This window comes from Poecile atricapillus, chromosome 6 (genome assembly GCF_030490865.1).
Source record: "Poecile atricapillus isolate bPoeAtr1 chromosome 6, bPoeAtr1.hap1, whole genome shotgun sequence".
Lineage (NCBI taxonomy): Eukaryota > Metazoa > Chordata > Aves > Passeriformes > Paridae > Poecile > Poecile atricapillus.
This window is the reverse complement of record NC_081254.1, coordinates 33,955,328-33,979,507: the sequence shown is the minus strand read 5'-3', so window position 1 is coordinate 33,979,507 and position 24,180 is coordinate 33,955,328. Positions and strand designations below refer to the sequence as shown.

At 40.4% G+C, this 24,180-nt stretch overlaps 1 protein-coding gene across 7 annotated transcripts in view; it reads right to left on the bottom strand.

Annotated features, from left to right (window-relative positions):
- Positions 1 to 20,347, bottom strand: part of TACC2 (transforming acidic coiled-coil containing protein 2) — a 128,582-nt gene extending 108,235 nt beyond the window's left edge. For 6 of the 7 annotated variants that reach the window (XM_058841457.1, XM_058841458.1, XM_058841455.1 and 3 more), the window contains exons 1-2: positions 11,244 to 11,375; positions 6,542 to 6,619 (exon numbers count right to left, since the gene is read on the bottom strand). In XM_058841457.1, coding sequence (XP_058697440.1) covers positions 6,542 to 6,574 — 33 coding nt within the window. In that variant the 5' untranslated portion in view covers positions 6,575 to 6,619; positions 11,244 to 11,375. Of the gene's footprint in view, positions 1 to 6,541; positions 6,620 to 11,243; positions 11,376 to 20,214 lie in introns of those variants that run through there. The other variant, XM_058841453.1, reaches the window with a different exon arrangement.
- Between the last annotated feature and the right edge of the window lie 3,833 nt (positions 20,348 to 24,180).

Sequence of the window (24,180 nt, the reverse complement as noted above, 5' to 3'; positions counted from 1 at the left end):
CAGTGAGCCATCACAGAAGAGTTACACATTACTACTGAATATATTGAGCCGAACTTGAACTCCATATGACACTTCAGATCTGAAGAATTACTCTAAAATTCAGTTTCATCACTTAAAAAGGAGCTAAATGTGATTTTAGCAAACAACTTGGTGCATTGCTGCCCCTTTCTGAGAGTGGCTGGGGTGCAGCAGGTCAGAGGGGATGCCTGTCTTGACCCCTTCGTGTTTTTATTCCCAAACATCGTGACTGCTCAATCAGTTGGATGTAATTATGACATGAGCAGATAGGAAGAGCAGACTCTATCCTTAAGGGAGTCTCCTATAGAATTTTGCAATTACAGTAGATTTTCTCTTTAATCAGTAATGGTGTAATTTGCTGTTGCTTCTGGCGTGGTTTATTTGTCTCTCACGGGAGTAGAATTTTAAGTTCATACTTACTCTAATTAAAACCCTCAAAGGAACAGGAATGCAAAAATTGGCATTCACTTCTCATTTAATTTAATTTGCTTCTCACAAATGCAAGAAGCAAAGTAAATTGTGATATGGTAACAATGGTATTTGGAAAATTCTTACAGCTTTTGATTGTAAGTACCTATGACCTTCTCTTAGAGATAAAGGGCTGCTTTTCCTCCTGAGAAACACCTCCTGAAATGACTCTGGCTGTGAACACAAAAATAAACACTGGTGTGTGTAGGTGTGTGCCTGTATACTTAGGTATTTATAGTCACCATCTTATCCTTGACTTAGCTTTTTTCCCAGAATACACAGTTTCAGCCACAGCAGGAACAATTCAAACCTTCAGGCTTCAGCTCTTGTGTTTATGACTCTTCCAATCCACTGAGGGCACTAAATTGTTTATCTTTAGATTTTTGTAATGTCAACATGGGTGTCTTCTCTAGAACCTGAGAAGCCTTGCAATGTGTGAGGAATTTGCACTGAGGTAATGAAGCATGGCTGGGTAACTCCTTCATGGCTCTCCTTAACTTCACCTTTCCGCCTGTTTAATGTCATCTGTGGTCAGCAAGCAAAGGAAAATTCAGAGTTATCTTTGGATCTTCGCTAGTCTGGCTGCAGTTGTTCTCCTTTGTCCCTTTCCTGCTGTTTGGTGAAGGCCTGGTGAGTGCCTGTATAATTTTCTTAAGGATGGCAGGTGTATGAGATACAGCAGGAGACAGAGAGAGAAAATAAAGTTGATGAACTTGGGAAGAAAATCTTCATCCCCTAATTGCAATTTTCAGTGTGGATAGTTTTAGCTAAAGCAGCTTTCTGCTGAGTGGTCCTTAGCAGCCTGACAATAAATGACTTGAGAAGATGCTGTTAGATTCAAATAAAGTACTAATAGGAAAATAATCTCCAAGCTGAGTCCCAAACTCTGTCGTGCTTCCCAGACAACAGTGTTTGCCTGCCTAGTAATTTCACAGCTGTGGAAAATGCAGGTCCAACATTTTCACACTATTTTTAAAATGGAGAAATATAGTAAATAATTACAGAGGAACTTTACAAATATAATTTATTTTTCCTTTTCATCTCTACCCATAAATTCACGTATCCCATGAGAAATGATGATGGCTTTAGAGTTGTGAAGGAAGCTTTAGCCATTAATTCAGAAGAGAAGGACCAGTCTCCCAACTTGCTTTTCACTATACTTTCAAATTAAGAACTGCACCACAGCTTTAAATCATCTTCTTTCATCCTCTCTCTTTCACTCACAGGAAAGATGAAAATAATAATATGAATAACAATTATTCATTGCAGTGAGAAGTGTCCCAGAATTTACTGCATTTGCATAAAAGGACATACATTTCTCTAAAAATATATGATGTTCTTTTTGAGTAAGCTCAAAGAAATACTTGACATTATTTACCACAGAATATTGGGCCAGCAGTAATTACCACTGGAAGTAAGAATTAATTAATGTGGTGGCTGGAGGGATGTTAGGACTATGTAAGCATCAGGAACAGACTGTAGCCAACTGACAGCAACATCCTGATATGCACTGGATGAAATGGAAGGAAAAAGGAAAGAGGATCATAATTCAGGGAGTAAAAGTTGTGAATCTCAGTGGATACACCAAACCCAGGGAAGAGCCCCTGCATCACATCAAAATGCTACAGGCAGAATTACCGTGCAGAAAATGGGGAATGCCTTTCTGTTCCCAGTTGACCATGAACAATGGAACGTGCAGAGATGTCACTGCAGTGCTCAGGGAGTATTTAAACACCCAGGGTGAGCCCCAGAGCTCAGAGGCATTTCCCAGTTCCCATCTGTGGGAACGGAGCTGAATGCTGAGCCCATCCTCTGCTGATCCCTGCCACGCCAGGATCTGAAGGGAGAGCCACAGCAATTAACAGCAGCCATCAGTCCAGAGAGACTGAAATCAGTCAGAAGGTGGGAAGAGTAATAATGCAGAATATTAGCTGCAGGATGCTCAGCAGCCAGATTTGTTCATAGGAAATAAATGGAGAAATCCCAGCAGGATGGCAGCACGGCACTTCAGACAAACCAGCAGACTCTGGAGAAGTTGTGGCCCCTCTGGCAAGTGCTGCCTGGCTTCAACATTTCACAGCAGAAAACAGGAACAAAAAGATAACCACACATTAAGACTGTGTTTAAAGAGAAATTAACAGTAACAGTGGAATAACCAGCTTTGTTTGCTTTTTTGCTTATTCAGAAAACCAAGAGGAAGAAAGGATAAAGCAAAATATGTAGAAATTACTTATGTCTAACTGACTTTGAAATTCCCTCTTCAACTCTGGGGCAAAAGATGTACTACTAGAACTTCAATTTAGCAGCAGTTTTCACCTTCAAAGAGCTTTACAATTACTTGGTGACTTTTGCTTTTCTGTAGTTGTGAGAAAGGCTGTGGAATATGACAGCGCTCCTCTTCTGAACTCTGACTGGCAAGAATTAAAACCCTGAGTTTAAAGTATTCCATATTGGAAAATCCAGCCTATTCAAGCTTTACAAAATTTTATGCTCATGTCTCCAGTTATAAAGAACTCTTTCTGTTTTTAACATCCTCCACCCATCCCTTTAAAATGAGAGCAAAGATGCCCTGGTAATGGCACCATTCTAGTGAAAATAAAGATAAAATACAGTCAGGGAAGTCATTAATAATCCTGTAATGTGCAGTACTTTGGGAGCTGCCCCTGAGCTCTCTTCACAACCCTCAGAGCAGCAGGGATGAGGCTGAGATACATCTGGGATCACTCTGCCTCCCACAGACCACATGCCTCCCCATCTCTGACATTTTTGGGAGCAGATTTGTTGGTCCTGCTTAGCTTGGTCTCATTTCTAAGTGTGGCTTTGTGAGCTGGCACCTGAGCCCAGACTATCCAGAGGTGCAGGGCTGAGGAAGTGCAGCTACATCAGCCTCTGGCAAAGTGAGTGTTTTCCTTTTATTAAGGCCTGTAGATGATTTTTAGACATTTGGCCCTCCAGAAAAGTCAAAGAAAAGAAGACAATGTCATTTCTCCATGATACCCAGTTCTTTTGGGTGGATTAAGAAAGATCTGTTTAATGGGAAGCTGAGACCTTCTACAACAGCTGAGACCTTCTGCAGTTCCATAAACTGCAGTACTTTCCACAGCTTCCCATTAAAGAATAACTCCATTACTTCACCTGTATTTTGCCTGCTAAAGGCTGGATCTCAAGCATCAAACCGGGTCAAAAATACATGTTCTTCCAAAATATTTCTTTTTCAATTTAAAGACCTTTCTCTTCATGTGGAGTTTTACTATTCAAGGAAAATGCATCATAAAAATACTTTATATTTGATTCAGCATAAACCCAACAAGCTGTGCCACTGTAATAGGGCAGGGCACAATCCTAAAATCTCTCAGCAGTTTGGACTTTGTGTGCTTTACAGCAAAACAGAACGTGGTTACTATATGTGAAATCACTTTGTTAAATACACTGCTGGCCACAGCCTTTTTTATCCAAGTATTATCTTTGTTCATTGCCACTAAATTTTGGTTATATTCTCCTCAGAGGCTGGTCTTTACAAGACAGATTGGGTATTTACTTCTTCTCCAAGTGTCTACTACATTCTTCCTAGTAGCACATTTATTGCACAGATCTTCCCACTCATTAAATGAGTTCTAAACTTAGCACAGGCTCTCCCAGCTTTAATGCAAACCATGTGTGAGGCTTCCAAATGACTCACTGAGAGCCTGAGCCCTGCAAGGGTGTTCTCTGATAAACACACAAACAAAAACAACTCAGACCAACTGGTTCTGAGCATCAGAAAAACACCAACTGAGCCCTTTCAATGGTGTTAGGGCTGGAAGGGAAGGCAGCCAGCAAAGGGGGTTAAGTACAGGCTGCTTCTCTAAAGCATAGATTGCTACTAAAGAAAAGAAAAAATGAAAAGAAACCAGATTCTTTTTCTTGTCTTTTACAACTTGCTGAAAACTTTAAATGTATCTGCCTTGCAAATGTGCAGTCAGTGTCACAAAACCCAGAAAGTCAGAAGCAGATGCAGAAGGAAAAGAGCAGCCAAGCCTGGTGCTAACATTTTGAATGCAAACCATGCAAAGCAGTTTCATCATCCACTGCCTGCTGTGCTCCTTGGCCTGGTATAAGGATTCCTTTATTGACATTGGGGAATTTCTGACTGAAAATCAAAATATTTAAGATTTGTTGCTACTTCTTCTCTCTCAGTTAATAGTGTTTTCTAAAATGATTTGGATTCTTAGCATATTTTGTTTTGCTTTGGGTTTGGAGGGGGTTGGGTTGTCTTTTGTTTTGGTTTTTACAGTCTGCAAAGGAGACCAGAAGCTTATTTCCTTTTTAGAAGAGTTTTTTTACTACATTTCTTGATAAATTCATTCGTTTTTAAGTAAAGTCTTCCCAGCCTCAAGATGACTCCTGAACAAATATATTTACACTTCCAAAATCTTCCCGAGTGGAAGCTATATACTATGGAGAGTAAATTCTCATTACTTAGTTATAGAAATGAACACATTCCCCTCTTCCCAAACCTTGAGAAAATTTGAAACCAAATCTTGGGCTAACAATAAAACTTGGTAAGAATAACCACAAACTGTGGAAGGTTTCCCTTCTAAAAATTATTTATGGAAAAATCTGTAGTAGTTGTAACACTGATTGCCTTGAGAGGGTCCACTTTGCAGTGCAGAAGGTGCAGCAAATCTGCTGACAGCAAAATGAATCCTAACACATTTCAGCAGCTACCACAATATATGGAAAAGGAGAAGATTAAATATACACTGGTGTTTTAATTGTTGGAATTAATGAATTATAACTTTTATTCAAACTTGTATCAGCATAGTAACTTCTAATGTAACTGTACACCAGTAACCAGAGCATTTCACTGCCTTCCCTTCAAAAATCTAAAAATAAACCAGCAAACAGCACCATGCATTAACAGCACACGCTGGGAACATGGGGACACAGACAGTGCAAGGTCATTTGTGAGCAAGGAGGAGCTGCCAGGGCTCTGAGGCCACCACGGGCACTGCCCCAGGACCCGATTTCAGCATCCCCAGGGATGGCACAGGGTGCTGCTCCTGCCCTGCCCGCTGTGCCAGGCTGACCTGGCCCTTCCCTGAACCCAGGGATGTGCCTGGGGCTGCCCCAGCTGCCCATGGGGATCCTGCTCATCCCATGGGGATCCTGCTCATCCCATGGGGATCCTGCTCATCCCATGGGGATCATGGGGATCCTGCTCATCCCATGGGGATCCTGCTCATCCCATGGGGATCATGGGGATCCTGCTCATCCCATGGGGATCCTGCTCATCCCATGGGGATCATGAGGATCCTGCTCATCCCATGGGGATCCCGCTCATCCCATGAGGATCCTGCTCATCCCATGGGGATCCTGCTCATCCCATGGGGATCATGAGGATCCTGCTCATCCCATGGGGATCCTGCTCATCCCATGGGGATCATGAGGATCCTGCTCATCCCATGGGGATCATGAGGATCCTGCTCATCCCATGGGGATCCTGCTCATCCCATGGGGATCCTGCTCATCCCATGGGGATCCTCCAGGGATCCTGCTCATCCCATGGGGATCCTGCTCATCCCATGGGGATCCTGCTCATCCCATGGGGATCCTCCAGGGATCCTGCTCATCCCATGGGGATCCTGCTCATCCCATGGGGATCACAGGGATCCTGCTCATCCCATGGGGATCCTGCTCATCCCATGGGGATCCTGCTCATCCCATGGGGATCCTCCAGGGATCCTGCTCATCCCATGGGGATCCTGCTCATCCCATGGGGATCCTGCTCATCCCATGGGGATCGTGGGGATCCTGCTCATCCCATGGGGATCCTCCAGGGAATCCTGTCCCCCAGGGAAACCCGCCAGGACACTGCCCTGCTGCTTTGGAGCACTGTCATTGCCAAAGGAAAAAAAAACCACCGAGTTACTTTCAATTACCATTAATGACACTTAAATATGAGTGTAACGGGGAGCAGAAGATAAATACGGGGTGAGTGGCCCGTGGAAGCAGTTTCTGAAAGGTTTGCTCTAGGCGAGGAGAGGAGCAAAGACAATTTCCCTGTCACACTCACCTCGTTCTCTGCACTGCTGCTCTCATTGCCCATCTCGACTCTGATGTCCAGGATCACACAGAAATTAAGGAAAGATCACTGGAAGAAAGGAAAAAGCTCTTAATGTGCTGTAAAGAAACAAACCAAAGCAGAACAACAAAAACCCCTGGAAATTTTGGAGGGCTGTCATCTCAGCCACCCAGTCAGCTGCCCCTCCTAACATTCAGTCTTACAATGATTCTAAGTCATAAACTGGGGGAAAGAATTCTTAATGTTTTTATTTCCTAATGTTTCTCTGCTGTCTTCCTGAAAGACAGTCCTTGAAACTCAGCTTTGTTGCTCTGTTTCTGGATTATCCCATGACATTTGAACAGAAAGACGTTTTCCTTGCCAAAGTCACTTTGGAGGGACAGCCCATAAGAAAACCTTACAGCTTTAACTGTATTCAAACCATTTTTATTTCTTGAAATTCCTGGACCAAGCTGCCTGCTCACATTGTCAGAACAGTGGTGTAAAACCTGACTATCACTGCAACAAGCAATTTTCAATCAATGCACTTGGAGAAAGAGTAAATGGATTTTTTATCCTGATCACTGGCATCGTCCCCTGCTTTTCTTAGGCATTATTCTGTTACAATGTTGTGTTCTAAACACCTTCTTTAGACTTAAGAGGATCTGCCTACCATAATTACTACTGGTTTTATACTAGTTCAGCTCTAATTATTTAATTTTAAAAAAATCTCTGAGCAGTTCTAGAGTTAAGTGTCTCCCCAGGCATCGTTCATTTCTGCATTTTTTTTGAAAAGGATACTCAATAATAAAAGTCCACATCAGAGATTCACTTATAGACATTCTGGTCCTAGACATTTTATTTGGGGGCTCATGCATTGAAATTTACTGTATTTATTGTATTACTGAATAGGTGAAAATTGCAGTCTCTTTAGTTGTTTTTTTCTTTTCCCAAAGAATTTGGGGTTGGTCTGCTTTGTGTGTCAAGAAAACCTTCATTAAAGTCAGGCTCTAAAAGGGAGATTGCACTTTGAACGCCAAGGAAACCATGTAAGTCTTTAAGGAATGTTTACTTATTACTACAGTACATTTTTTAAAACTTGAAATATTATTTTTCTTCACAGGAGGCTTGGGGAGAGAGAAGTTTGGTGTTGTGCTCTTAAGCTCTGCTCTGTTTAAACTTGATTGTCTTCAGGGGATACAGCGGTGCTTGAACTTGCTCCTGTTGAAATCACTGGGGCCAGGACTGCACTTCAAGTGATTAATTAACAACGTGAGGTTTTATCTGCTGAGATTGCTGCCAAATCCTCTCCTGCTTTAAACAGTTTTAAAAGTGTTTTAAAACAGTTCTGAGCTGCGCTGAAGACTGGATAAAACATTTTCCAAATCACTGTTTCCCGGGTATGAAGTACTCCATCATGGAGAAATGAACACACACAAATCTTCCCAGGCTCAGCACAGTGAAATGTTCCAAGACAACACTTTAAAATTAAATATTTTAAATATGTATTGATATAATAAAACAGTCTCACACTGTTAACGAGCTGCTGACTAAGGTTTAAATGCACAGGAGGGAAAGAATAACTCCACTACAGTGATGTGCTTCCCCCAACAGCCAGCACAATTCTTTGAGAGTGAATATTGTGGCATTTCTGTTCCCCTGACCTGCCAAGCTTTTTTCTTCCCAGATCTTCTGTCCCTACAGACATCATGTGAAAACACCTGAAAATTCAGAGTTCTCTAAATTGTCCCCTCACAAGGATTTGCAGCAATAACATAAATTGGGGAGTGAATGAAACTCTCCCAAATCCCCATGGAGCTGCTTAGTTAATTGGGGTGGGGTCTTGTATATCAATTGTGCAAAAAGCAGATTTTGCTCATCAGGTTCTTGCATAGATTAGCCAATGCATGTCAGAATATTGTCCAATTTAATTTAGAGTAAATTCACTGCAGTGCATAATATACTGTCAATATTTCTGCACCAGCTCAGCCATACTGACTGCAACTGCTAATAGAGGCCAAAGTTCCAACACTGAGTTGAAAGATAACAATACTTTATTTACAGTTTTTTTATTGAAACGCACAGGAATCAAAGTAGAAAATGACAAGAGCACAGCAGAAATGCCAGCTGTCAAAAATCTCCACTAACACATCGTATCACATTGTCTACCCCCTCTTTTCTTTCCCTAGAGCATGAAATTTCAAATTTTCACACAATTCTCACATTGCCATCTGCTTAATAATGAAGATAAATGTCATAAACAGGAAATAAAGACATTACAGATTCTTCAATAAAGAAACAAGCGATAATAATATTAAAGTGTGAATTACATTGCAGACTGCTAAGATCATTTTTTAGATTACAGTGTTACTGTAATCCTTTTTACATACATTATTTCTAAATCATTCAATGCACAAGCATTACTTAGGTTGCAAACTACAAGGGCTTTATCATATGTGTAGACTTTCAAATAAACATTACAATCATGCTAAAAATCCATCCATTAAATAAACATAGGTTAACCAAAAGATAATATTCATCACCTTTCTATAGTATCTTTCACAATTTACATGTCATTATTAAAATTATTTGAGCACTATAGATCTCAAAAACAGCTTGCTGGTACCAAATGGGTCTGCTCAGCCTGCAGAGACTTTTGAGCTGAAGAACTGCTCTCCTGAAAGCAAACAAGAGGATATTTAAAGTTCCACTTACATTCCAAGATTTATCTGGCACCTTTGGCTTCACTGATTCACGCTTTTAGAGCGTGTCTTCAAACCATTCCTTCCATCTTCACCTCACCAGTTTTCACCTGATTTTCCTCCTGGTTCTCCTCAGACTCATGAAATGTAGGCTTTCTCTCCAGGACCCACCTTCATAACCTGCTCAACAACCACCTTGCCTCCACCCCAGGCGAGGAAGAAAACAAGTTACACCTCCTGAGCCCGGCCTCCCCCTGCTCCTGCCAGGCTGCTGAGTGCCATAAATCCAGTCCTAATGTTCTTCACAGAAACAAACCCCAGAGAACATCAATTTTGGGTCAAACAGATTTCACTTCTACCGTTTCTTGGCTCGTGGTGTAAGCAGTGCTTCTTGCAAGAATTGTTCAGTGAAACTGTGTCAGTAACACACTGGAGTTATGCATGTGTTGTTTTCAAGGGAAAATTGGTGTTGGGGGGAGTATTTATCCTACATTTTGTGTCCAGGTTTGTTTATGTGTTTAAGCTCATCTTTCATTTTCTTGTATTACCCTTGAAAGCTGTCAGAAATACCTGCTAGCAAATGTTGATGTGCCTGTTCAGGTTATGGTGAAATAATTTCCCATTTAATCATCCTGAAGGGTGGAGACGTGACAAAAACCCTTTGAAATGTGATGTTGCAAGAAGTACAGGTTTATGGGCGAGCTAATTGTTATTATTAACTCTGATTGTCCTTTCCAGCAACGCTTCCACAAAAGGGATGCTCAGAAACACAGCTGGTAACCAGAGTATTTCTCATTAGTGGCAACTCCAAGGGATTAAGGAGTTTCTGTAAACACCAGTGGTGCTTTTCGGGGCCACAAACCAAAGGAATGGTTCACTGTGGGTTTGCAGCTTGAAGAGTGTGAGGCAGCATTGCTGAATCCAGCATGGAAAAGTCGTATCTGACATGGCTAAAAGGCAGGATTTCACAGGGCAGCAATATGGTGCCTGCTGACTGTTGTTCCACAAAATCTTGGTCTATAAACTCCTGACTTGGAAACATAAAGCCTGTGATGAGCTGGAATGCACAGTTGCAAGATCAAGGGCAACATGAATAGCCCTGCCTTTTAAATCTTTCCTTTTTTTATGAAGTTGGTGATCCAGCATTCTCTGGTCTTCCCAGCCCAGTTCAGAATCCAGTAAATCTGAAGTTCATCAATTCAAAATTTTAGCATGTTCTTCCTTAAAAACGAAGCAGGGACATTGCACAGTTGATTGTCTTATAGACAACAAATGATGCAATGTTTTTTGTTTAGGCTCTCTGCCATGAATTTAAGAGCAGGGATCCTGTGGGAGCTCAGGAAAACACAAGCCTGGTAATACAGACTCACTCCTGCTAGCTGCATTATTTCCTCATCAAAACAAACTGAACTCACATTTGGGGCTATTCCATTTCTAAGCTAAGGCCAGCAAATGCCACAAAGTGAAAGTGAAGAAGCTGCCTTGCAAAACAATTGTCTGGCAGAAACTTTGGGGAGAACAACCTTCAGTAATCCACAGCTGACGATTTCTGATTGTGTGTTTTTATCCACACACGTGCAAAGCTGAATCCCTGTGTTTGGCTGGGTTGTGTAAGGTTTGCAAAGCCACACAGACAATTCCTGCTGCCAGAACCGTGAGTGCTGTGAAATGAGGGCAGTGACAGCAACACAGGCACGCTGTGCTCTGATCTCTGGGCATGATGATCCTGACTGACAGCACTGGCATTACACCTTTGGGTCAGTTTTCTGACCCACTCTTGTGAATAAATTAGGATTCATTAATTCACCTCTATCCCAGCTATCCCAAGGAGCCCTTCTTCACTGCGAGCTGTTCCCACCTTTGCAGAGGTTGATCTGCTCTGCTCCAGTATGAAGTGTAAACCACCAGCTCTGAGAGAATTCCACATGCTCTGATAGCTCTGTTTATTCTCTTTGATTTTATGACTTTGATTCTTCTGATTTTATGGAACTGGTGGGGGAAGAAGTACTCACATCAGGCTGCTTTACTGTTGTTTGCTGGAATTTCCCCTCTGGCTCCTCATCCACACTTCACACTCATCCAGGGAGAGATTGTCTTTTCTTGATCAAAACAGGATTTAACCCAGGAGGACTGGAAGACTCAAACTAGGGGAAAATACAGCTCAGACTTAAAGGTAAGCTATGTAATGGGTTAGTAAGTTAGATATTTCAGTAAGATCCAAATAATTTGTCATGAGTGTTCAAATTTAATCCCAGTTTATAAAGTATGGGGTACACTTAGCAAACACACACTACACAGCTATGTTAGTTTCTTGTATACTGAAGACAAGCTACCTTAGGTTTTTGTAGAGGAAAATTTAGTTTGAGGTCATTTTACTTTATGGCACAAATACTGCCAATGTAAGAGGAAATGTTTTATGTTCCTTACTCTCACATGATTGGTACTACATATAAAGCATTGCAAAGCTCTGCTGAAGCACTGAGCACACTATTGCACACCAGCTATTCCCACAGGAAAGAGAAGAAAGGGGAGGTTCAGAATTTTACTCTTCTCTGATCTTGATGTAATAGTGCAAAACCATTCCCAGTTTCTGCATATTCCAGCAATATCACAGAGATCTGCAAGAACGACTGACCTATGGCAGTCCTTCGCCTTTTGCTTTCTCACAAATTCTAGAAGAGCAAATACCAAGATCTGGGGGGGGGAAATCATAACCCATCATGAGAGTTAATAAACAAGTAATGATTTTCAAGTGCACAACTTGATGGGAAAGATGTTGCTTAGTAACATCAGCAGCTGGATCTGCTGGAAAACCGTGATGTCGCTTGGCAACCGAAAGCTGAACTGGATTTTTGCGAGTTGTGAAATAGTATTTTCATGCCCTTCCCCCAAGAAAACCAGAAACTGCCTATGGAGATCACATCAGTGAGCCCATGTAGGACTGAGATTCAGAGGACAGCAGAGGATGCAGCCCAGCTTTGGCTGATGTGCCCCACTTCATGTACAAGTGTGAAAGAAAAGAAACAAGGACGCTGAGTACCTGCCACTGAGACATGAGAGCATGTATTAAAAAACAGGTATGAAAGTTAAAAATTATTCTCCCAGTTTCTGGCTAATTTTCAATCAGGATGACGATGTGGCCTGGAAAAATCCAATTGATTACATACTTCCATTGCTTCTAATCAGCCCCATGTGGCATTTCAGGGCACTCCTGCATCCTTCAGATGTTTAAGTTATGTTTTATGGTACAAAAGTGAAGAAGGCACATATTTCTTTGGAGATTAATGGATTTGCCCAAGGTTAAAAAGCTTACCCAGTGGCAAAACTAGGATGTCATCATGCTCCAATTAGCAGACTCTGCTGGAATTTAAATTATTGGAGCCTCCATCAGGAGGTGCCCTTCCTAAGGGAACATGGGAGTGCTAAATGATTTTGGTTTACTTTCTATCTAGTAATATTTTCCCAGCTGAAAAAAGAAAATATGTTGTTTCAGCTCTTAACAGAACCTTTCTAATTCTATATAGTTTCAAGCAATAATAAATAAAAGTGATTATGGGAATCTTAAGTGTGATTGTGTTGTATTTTACTTATCCCTTAATTGCCTCTCTGGAAGACATGAGGCTCAGATAATTTTGTGGTTTATTTGCCAGTCCCATGAGGGTGTCATGGCCACCTCAGGGTGCCTAAAATGGTGCTCAGTGCCTACATCTGTGGATCTCAATAATCTTTCCCTTGTGCATTGAGCATTAAATGTTTTCAGGTCACATACATTCCCTTCTGCTGCACTGGCTGCAGATATCAAAGTACTGCACAGGGCTCAGTTCTTAAAAGAGATGCCAAAAGTTTTTCATAAAATATATATGATCCAAATAAGAATATCTAAATATTGGAACATTTCTCTTTCCAAACCACATTTCTACCAGCAGTTTTTCAGCAGATTCCATATGCAGCACTTCAGTCAGTGGGAAGGCTGTGGATTCAGAGCTCTCTGCATTGACTCTCCATGTCCACATGCACATTCCAGCTTTGGAGAGCTGGACACAGATTCCTGCTTCACTTCTGAACACCACCAGCAGCTAAGAGGGCTTGGGAGCTGTAGGGGAGGCTGACCTCCCCTGTACATGGCTCACCTGCTCAGTCTGTGCCTATCATTGTGCAGGACTGTAAAATATTTCCTTATTATTACTGCTAGCCTTTCATAAACAGCTAATTATGACTTGTATTATGAGACATCCATAGGTCCATAGCCAACTTGACAAAGTCTACTTGTGTTTTCATGCTCTAAATGCAAACAGTCAGTCAAAGTGAGGAATTTCTGTTCCTAAATCTCACAGCTGAGGCAGGAGGAACATGCCCTCTGACTTGGGGCAAAATTCTGAAGTATTGGTGGGAGGTGTGATGTGAGGGGAGGATTTTTAGAACCTGCTCTCTGCTCCTCAAGCTGGTCTGCCTGCTCTGGTGTCCAGTCTCAGCACTGGGAATGGTGGGACATGACTTGAGACAAAAATCCAGGTTATGTGAGGCAGAGGAGGAAACAAGGTGGGGATCAGTTGGCTTAACACGCCTAGAGGCACATGCAGGGCCTGGGAAGAATGCATCACATTATGATTTCTTGCCTCTTTTCAGGTCCTTCCTCCTTCAAATTATTTTTCTTGCCTTCCCTTCTGAGTTTACCCATTTCTTCTGTTTATGCAGTCCCTTTTTTCTCCTCCCTGTCTCCAAGAGACTCAGTGGAAATACAAGGGAGAGCAGAGATGCCACAGGGACTGGTTTTCTGGGAGCTGCTGGGAAGGCAGGGAGGAGGCAGATCTAAAGCTGGGAGGGAAGGAGTTCCTTCCTGATGGTTCTGCTTTAGCTGTGGGGTCTGAAGCAGCTGTCAGCCACTGTCTCTCCCTCACTGTGCATGGCAGCAGTGTTTAATCCCACTCTCCTGGCCTGAGGTGTGTGTTGACATGTCAGGGTTGGCAGGGTGCAGCTGCTTTCTGGGCTTTGTGCTCACACACCTTCCATGCCCACACAAACATCCCAGGAGAGGAGGACTCGTTCCCAGGCTCCTGGAAAGCCTCCAGCACTCAGAGCCTCTCCTTGGGCTGAGGGGAGGATGTTTATTGGTTTTTTCTGCTGACACAACACAGGTACATAACCACGTAGCACACAGTCACACATATATACACATGCATATATTACATATATAGAAATGCAGATATCTTATGCAGATTATATCCTTCATCCTCAATTAGAGGCCATTTAGCCTGAGGCTGTTTTTAATAATTTCATGATAGCTGTTAGATCACTGAGTGAGAATAAATTAGATAAAAACTCAGCTATTGGATATTTTGCAGCTGTCAATACTCTTACCCCAGAAATGCTGTGTTTTATCAGTAGTGAGAGCAGGCTGTGAAAAGAAATCTCTCAGAAGAGCTGCACAGCAAGACAACTTGTTAACAGCCAGACAGGGGTTAGATTTCATATTCTAGTCCAAGCAAGTGTATTAGGTTTTTGCAGGACTAACTCTGGGAACTGAGTCACTGACCTCTGAAATTGTAGTCAAGATAGTGCTCATAAGTTGTTTACAAAGATTCCAGAGTTTGGATGAAAAAATATTTACTTTGAAACTAAATTTGTTGAGTTTCTTCAGTCTTCTGCACGTTGAAAGCAGTTAGATTAAGTAAACACAACATTTGGATGTACTGTAAGCATCTAGCTGGTTTATTTGTGCAAGTTCCTCACCAATTCACAAAGCAGGAGAATGCTGCTGACGTTTTAGAAAAGCAGAAATTGAAGCACAGGAGAGTTGAGTGATCAGTGATATGTTGTGTAATCCTGGGCTAAGCAGGAAATTACAGCTGGTGTTCAGCCCTCCTACAGAATGAAGATGATTACTGATTTGATTTGGCACTACTGTTCTAAAAGAAGAGATTGTATTTCACATGGAATAGTCCCTGGATTATGGACTTTTCTAAGTATGATCTAACACTGCACAAAAAGACTCCATCACACTTCAAGGCTAATCAGGACTAAAATGCTTCCTCAGGCTTATTTATAAAGCCAGCCAAGAACAGTTTTGTGTAGAGTAGCATCATCCTCAAAGATGTCATAAATAAATAAAAAAACTCCAACCCAACAATAAGGCTAAAATAATTTAGTGTACTTTTTTACAAAGGATAATAATTGCGTGCTGGTAAGAATGCTTCCTAACAGACATTACCATAGTTTCATACCTGTTACCCTGTTAAAACTAATGTAATGAATTAATGTTTAAGCTGAATGTAAATTATAAACCTATTTCCCCCCCTGACTTCTTTGATTCAACTAAGCAAAATTGCAAAGCAAGACTGAGAAGAAGCCAGTTCCAGCCAGTCTTCTGCATATTTATGATGACCTGGTGACAACAAATGGTGCCTGAGCTGCATTATCCCCCTCTAGACTGGGTTTGATGTTTGATGTTTGCCTTTGTGGCAGTGGCTTTTTTGGAAGATGATCTAATGCTGTGCTGATGGGAAGTGGTCCTGGTGATCTCTGGTGGTTGGTGGAGATAAAGTTACCTAAGCTGCTCACTGTTGTTACAGATGGCACCACTCCTCATCCTCCTGACAGATCTAAACCTAATCAGCTTCACCTAATGACAGATTTAAACTCTTATAACTTATTGCCTTCTCCAGCTGGGTCTCCACTATTTATATTCATGTTCTCATTTTCCACTAGTATGAGCATTATCCAGTTTCAGAAGCTCACTCTTCACTTACAGGTGTATTTTTTCATTGGCATTTCATCTTCATTAAGGAATATGCTAGTTGCAGGCTTTACAGTACCTTAACTCAGTTTTGGTTTGGGGAGGGTTCCCTGGAGACCAGGCTCACCAAATAGTTGTTATACATAATGATGCACTACACTGGCACTTTCAAACAGGGATTGTAACACTGAATATATAGAATTTCTACTTCAAACAGGAAACCATTACAGCATGTAGGCAGCTAAGTACCAGTCACTAGTAGCAAAAAGTGGATATTAACCATATTTCAAGGCAGTGGAATGAGCACAAAATAAGGCCTACAATTGTTTGTCCAGTTTAAAGTTCATGTGAGTAAAGATTTAGGTTTCTTCTTGTACCCAAATGTGAGTCTTTTCCTCTTGTTTGAGTAAACTCTTAAAGATTACTTGGTGAACTTCTGTGCATCTAGAAAAGAGTAATATTCTTCTCTGAAAAGTGTGATAGCCCACAGATTGACTCAAACCTTTTTAAACTTCCTATGTAAGAACAGAACTTGCCACAAAATCATATTATGAGGCTGTATGATATATTAGTGCAAAAGGATCAAGCATAATTTCTGAAACTCTTGAAATCTTTGTACCAGTAGAAATGGTTTAATAGTTCCATGTCTGAAATATTTGTTTTGGCCTGGTGAGTCTTCATGCAGGAACTAAATATTGCATGTAGGATAATTTAATTAAGAAATGTTAAGGCTCTTTTATTAGAATGTGAGAATATTTCCATGGTCAGTGCTCCTGACACATCTCACCCCTTGGTGTGAGCATTGTGTGATTTAAGAGTCTACCAAAGAAACTGAAAAAACCCCCCACTTTATGTAGACCATGAATTTAAACCTCCTGCCCCTTGTATCATGCAGAGATTTTCATATGGGTTCAATAAAACTGCGCAATGCTCCAAAAGTGTGGCTAAAATCAGGTCTTTCTCATCAAGAAAGTGGTTAAGTATAATTTTCAGTTTACAGTTGCAAGTTGAATGGAAACTGTGAGTAACAGGCAATGTAAAAAGTAGGCATGCAGCTGATCACAACAGATAGTAATAATTGCTGTATTTTCATTATTATCAATATGCTGTAGATACAAAACACAGACACAGAAATACAGGCAACAGATCACGCTGCTGTCAGAGCTGCCAGCTTTGCATAATGGAGAATACACAACCCCCCTGAAGTGCTGTAGAATTCATGCTAAAAACACACACATTAAAATCTTGGCAGATAAGGTCAAAACCTGCAGATTTATGAAGCTGTGCTGTAAAAAAATGTGATTTTGATACTCATGAACAGCTTTTTTGTACTTTTTTCCCCCCTTCCTTAACTGCAGCAATTGTGTTTCTGGCTTCAACCAGAAGTTGCTCATGATGTCAGTTTGTCAACATCAAAAATTGTTTGTGTTTCAGAAGATCTAGAAGGTGCCTTTTTTGGAGGGTTTGTGAAAATCTGACAGTGAATCTTCAGTGCACAGAAATGCACTAAAATGTTTGGCTGACACTTCACAGAATCATAGAAAACAGAGCTGAGGAACAAATCCTTCCCTATTTTAGTATCTCCCCCAAAGAGGTATTTTTTTACAGGTCTGCTGGAGGAAACACATTTTAGGAATGGGACAAAAAGTTCTGAAATAATATTTACCAAAAAAATTCCTTTGTCTCAGTTGGGCAGTTCCTCAGATCTATTCTGCAGAAGTATCTACAGTGTTGGTTCACTGATAAAGTTTTATTTCATTGTTTCTAGGGAGATTATCTCATCATCCTGCTTTCTTACTCACAATTCTACTGGTCTTGTTCCTTTCTAAAATACTCCTGTAGAAAATATGGCATCTGTTCATATCAAAACAAAAATATTAGCACTGTATTAATCACATTATATTTTGGTAGCAAGAAAAAACTGTTTTTACGCAGTCAGGTTGCCATGAATCAGCAAATCTTTTCTGATTATTTATACTCAAAAAAGCAGATTTCATCAAGGTAATAAAAGAAATCATTCTTACCTTTTATTTAAGCACAGACCCATTAAAGCCCTACAAAACTCTTCGCAGCACACTACTGCTTACACATGAAGTGAATAAATTTAAATATCTAAATCCATTTGCAAGGACTCAGAGCTGGCTGAAGCTTGGGTTTGACCAAGAATAAAGAGTGCTGGATCTTATGCTTGCTGGGAAACCAGGAAAGTAAATGAGTCTGTCAAGTCCTAACTAGCATTTAATGACAAATTTAATTTGGCAAGAATATATAGTTCAGTATTTTGTCAAGCTTGCTGAGGCTTGTATGTTCTGTATATGGATCTTGACCAACTGTATTTTCATAGGATCCTGCATTAAAGAGCTTCTAAGGAAAACATACAAAACTTAAATCCAACTTTGTTTCACCATGTGATTTTTAGAACAGAGTACTTAAAAGGGATTATGTCAAGAAAAATAAAAACTATTATCTCTGATGGCTCAGCTCTTATCCTGGCTGTCAGCAGTGCAGCTCTTCAAACCATTAGTTTCTGCAATTAAATGTGGAATCAATTAACTGCGCTTAAGGCATTCATTTAGCCTTGAGCCTAGATCACAGAAATAGGGTAAAATGTTACTCTTTTCAGACTTGTTATGGACTCTACTGATAAAACCCCAACTATAATGTAATTTATATCACCTTAGATTGGCTTTTCCCCAGACTAGCTTGCTTCCCCCATGTTGTTAAAATGCTTGATGAAAACTCCAGCCAGGTAATTCATGCATGTGCAAAGTGCCTATTGACCTCCTGAGGCCAGGGTACCCAAGCCTGTCACTGTCACAGGACTCTGCCCTAGAGATGGAAAAGTGACTGGATGTGATGCAGATGCAGATGGAGATGCAGATGTCAGCTTACTCAAAACTAAGCCAATGAGGATTAGATCATCCACCCACAGGCCCATCTGAGATTTCTGGTCAGCTACCAGCACTTTTTCCTGTCCAAAATCCTTATAAAAATAAGATTTATAGATTCTATGTATTAGCATGGAATTAAACTTTGAATTTATAATGAAAACATTTTGACATGAAGATAAAGATTTATTTTTTTTAACTCCTATATGTATGTTGCAGGTTTCTAATCCATCTTTTGGGCTGTGCAAAGGGAAAATATTCTACTCCTAGGTGGTTAGCAGCTTGATCCTGAATACTTGAATCACGAGGACAAAACTCAAGCGATAAACACTCTATTTTTAAGGTAAGATCAGGTTTTGTGGGAAATATCTGCTTTATAATACAGACAGAAGCATGCTTGCCATTGTCATCCTGTGCCTGTCAATAAGATTGTTAGCTTTGCCTGAAGATAAACCCATTTTTTTAAACCTGGAAAACAGGTTCCAAAACATTGTGATAATATAAACCCTGTTCAATAATAAATTCCAGAAATAACTGAAGTGGCCATGGACTTACATATTGAAAATGGACTTCAATATCATGTCATCAATATTAAAAACAGTAACAATCAAATTTTTGCTAATCTTATTTTGATTTAATTGGTTCTTCGAGTGGGTAAGACTGGAAGTGACTTCAACTACCTGAAGATCTATAAGTTTTGGGTCACCAGAGGCAATATTGTACCTACAGCTGTTCAGTGTTGTGTTTTACAGCCCAAAACAAACTTTGCTAGGCATGAAAGACAAAACATTGTAGACAGTTCCCAGTTAAGAACATCACCAAACATCTGCATAATCTGTCTAGTGAGCAGCCAGCTCATTTCATCCCTGAAATTCTGCATGAGAAGCACACATTCTTGTTGTTACATGGCAACTTCAAAACAACAAGCAATCCTTTCTGACACAAACCCTTAGAACTGTTTCTGCAAAAGAAAAGAACAAGTGGAAGAGAGCCACATTTAACAACTCCAGCATTTGCAAATAGTTATGACAGTCTGTAATGCTGTAACTTGTTTTTAAAACAGCTATTTTAGGACATGTACATTTAATGATCAGTCTCTTGGTCTTAGAGAGATACTGACTAAACAAGACATCATCCTGTAGACACACTATATAGGGCATGGGATTGTAAAACAAGTTATACAAGAGATCATGAAACTTTAGAACCTCAAAGGAGACACTCTTTTTTTATGGTACAGAGAAAAAAATTCTTTTACTTGTCAGACACTCCCTTTGCCTTTCTGTAATGTCTAAATCATAATTAGTAAGCTGTTTTGAGTCTAGACATTTTTTAAATTTAAGGAACTAATAAAAAATTACTTACCCAGTTTTCCTCTAGACTAAAAATGAAAATGCACCACTCTGTCCCTGATTTTTATAACCTTCTGCACTCCTTCCCTCCTAGCTGGTGTGTGGATCCCCTTTCTCCCTGGATCACATGAAAGTGTTCTATTAATGTGAATTGGCTGATGTTTGAGAACACTATGCTGGAGAGCTATGAAGTGTAAGGAATCTGACCCAGGGAGCTGTGGGGCTATGACACATCAGTTCTTCACGGGAATTCTCAGTTGCTGGAAGGGAGTGACACAGGACAGGTCCTGTACACTGGGTGCAGCACGTTGGCACTCTTGTTCTTGTTGTTGTTGGGATATGGATTGCTTAAGGCAGGGAGACAAGTTCCATGTTAGATGCAACTGGAATTTTACCTTGTGGCTTTTTACTCCAGGACTGTAACTTGCAAGTATCTGGCTGTCCCTTTCACCTGATCTCGCAAGCAAAAGGTGGGAAAATGTTTTAATTTAGCAGGTGACAAATGTAAATAACAACAGCACTGGTGAAAGTGACAGCTGCCTTCAGAAAACCACTGCAAGTCAGTGCTGCTCTGCTTATTTCCTAAGGAATGCCTTGCTGGAGCTCAGGATAAACATTCAAAGCCTAGGAATGCTAGCAGATTACCCGGCAGGATGGAGAGAAGGAAAAAGAAGTCTTCTGGTTCTGTTGCATTCTTCATCCCTTTGCCTGTGTTGAGTTTTCTCTTGCCCACATGGGCAGAAAAGAGGGAATTGCAGCTTTGTCTCTTCCCACATGGGATGAGATGGAGCTTCCAGCCACTGGTTTGAAGGGAGTGCTTGGAGTGTTACATGTGGGAGCCTTTCAGGGAACCAAGCCTTGCCACTTCAGCAGAGTTGTCTCAACCACAAACCCCCAGAGCACATGTCACTGCAACAGGAAACCCGCACCAATCACAGAAATGTCTTTTAAGTAGAGCATGTTTTCACTTACATGGTACTTTTGGAAAATCCTCCCTTGGAATACACTGTTCCAGAAAGGAAAAACACATTGCATTCCTAATAGGTTGTGAGTTACAGGCCTTTAAACACATAAATATAAATATACACACATCAGCACAAGATATGAAGAAATGATTGTTGGGATAGGATTAAACCTATCACAGAAGTGCTTAGGCTTAAGTCAGTTGTTTGCATGGTATTGGCAAAGTCTAAGAGGTGATAATTTCTAGAGACTGCAAAAAAAATAGTGAATTTATGAATTTTCTGTGAATACAGAAATGATTAGCATATTAAAATTTTTATGTTCAAAAATTTGCCATGCGGTTATGCAAAATATGTGCACGAATCTTTAGAACACTATTTGGCTTTCTGCTTTTGCAAAAATCTGACATTGTTCTGCATTTGCTTTTAATTTGTTTGTTCCTTCATTCAAGATGTGCTGGATGGACCACCAAGACTGAAGCTGGGTATTCTCCATCTGAGGCACCTTTGATACATGTATATATTTCCTACTCCTTCTCGCACAGATTTTCTTTTCTTTTCTTTTCTTTTCTTTTCTTTTCTTTTCTTTTCTTTTCTTTTCTTTTCTTTTCTTTTCTTTTCTTTTCTTTTCTTTTCTTTTCTTTTCTTTTCTTTTCTTTTCTTTTCTTTTCTTCTATTTTATTTTATTTTATTCATTGCTGTTTGATTGTAGGGAAAAGTGGAAGGTTTTCAGCCTTTTGGTCTCCAGCAACATGACTTCCACATGTTATTGTAGCAACCTGGTGTCAGTCTTTCACTTACTGAAACCTTCCAAGTCCTTAAAAATAAAGTGTTTCTGGTGCCAGTGAGGGTTTGATCCTACCAGGACTTTTTCCTTGACATCCCACCAAACTGGGTCCTGTTTTTTTTCATAATTCTATTAATAATTGTTCTTTCAATCCTTCTTAGACTGGCACAACGTGTACGGTGATGTGATGGGCTGTAACCTAATCCACACTGCTGAGGGAATATCTGGTGCCAGATTTTCACCTCCCACAGGATTATCTGTAAATACAGAAATAAAAGCTGCTGCAAGAACCAAGAATACTAATTTACACTTTTGCATTACTAAAGCAATTTTTTAAAATTAGCTACACTAATTAAAAGAGTTTTCTCTCATCTGTGTTTGCTTGCAGAGCTGAATGCCAAATATCTCTGATGTTTTATTTCTGATGTTTTCAATTAGTCCAGGCCCCATTTAAGATACCAGGATTAACTTTATATCAGGAACAACCATCACTGGGGCAGCAGGTCCTGTGTTGTCGTGTTTTTAGACAGCTAATTTCCTGCTTTATCTCTTCATCCTGAACAGGAGCATTTATTTTAGTGTATTCAAGGGAAATGCAAAAAGGTTTATGCTTTAAAATCATAAATAACACTCCTGGGCAGTGACTAAAAGATGTCATTTAAAGACAAATCTTTTTCCATTAATGCCTGGGAACACCTGCTAGCAAATCAGGGATATTCACATCAGGAGGCCAATTTCCAGAACTGGACAAGTGATTAGATTTGATAATAAATGAAACAGTGGTAGATCCACATTTTAAGGGCTCTAGATAAGAGCAGTGGCGTGCTGGGCAATTCCCAAGCTGAGATGCACTGTGAATCCCTCTTGCAATTTACTGCTCAGCACCATAAAGAAACCACATTGTTGCTCTGTATTTGGAAACTGACTTTTGCTCATGATCACTTTATGATCATGGTATATACAAATTGTACAACGTTAGGAATTAGAATTCAGTTGGAGATCTGCTGCTAAATGCCAAAAACTCCACATTCATTTCTGCACCCTGAGAGAAGCAAAAGAGGGAATGGTGAAATCTGAAATGTTTATTTTAGGATTCCTCTATGTGAGTCTTCTCATTTCAATGAGATTTCATAAGGCTTTATGTATATGCATAGATGAGAACTAAATGAACATCGGACAAAAAAAATAGTCTTGGTGTGTAAAGGCAACTGGAAAATCTTGCAGTCAACTGCAAGTGGGACACTTTCTTCACTTACCATTTTCACTGTTGACAGTAACAATTGACATAGATACACAATAATAGGTAGGAAAGCACAGATCTGATCATCTGGACAAGCAGAACTCTCAAAACAAAAATGCAAGGCAACATCTTGCAGTATTGTGGAATGTTGAGTTCCTATTAAGCATAGAGAGATGACAGTAAAAAATTGTAACTCACATTTGCTAAGCCTGTATTTGCATCCTGAATATTTTTTACCATGTGTTTGTGTACTGCAGCGTACAATGGACCCAGTCTTGTCAGGATTCTCTTTTGAGCCTTTCTGTGTCAGCATCCAAAAGCAAATTGGTCATATTGAATTTGCAATGCAAATCTGACAGCACTCTACATGTCACACAAAGAATAGAAAACTGTTCAAGAGTTCAAATATTATTTATTAATGTTCAATTGAAGTATTATGTGTTTTAAACATATATTTTGAAAGATAGCTTGTGCATAGTTAGTCTGTAGTCCAACTGAAGAACTGGTTTAGGGAAACTGAAGTAGATCCATGTCTATATACTGGGTCAAGCTGATCTATGAAGATGTTTAAGAAAATAGTCCCAAAAATGCCTTAAAACCCCCACCACAATAACTAGAACAACATAATAGTATTAATCAGCAATGAAAGGCCAAGAGTTATGATTTATATTTGCAGGGACCAGCAGGACCAGGAAAGAGATCATCCCCCTATTCTCAGCATTGGTGCAACCACACCACAAGTGCTACACTGAGTGCTGGGCCCTTCACTTTAAAAAGAACATTGAGGTGCTGGACAGAGAACTCTTCTGAGGAATGGCTGAGGGAGCTGGGGGTTTTCAGTCTCAAGAGAAGGATGCTCAGGGGGGCCTTCATCGCTGTCCGCATCTCTGACTTGGAGGAGGGTGCAGGGGGCTGGGACCGCTCTCTGCCGTGCCTGCACTCAGACGATCAGAGGGAATGGCTTTAGGCTGACAGGGGACATTCCGATTA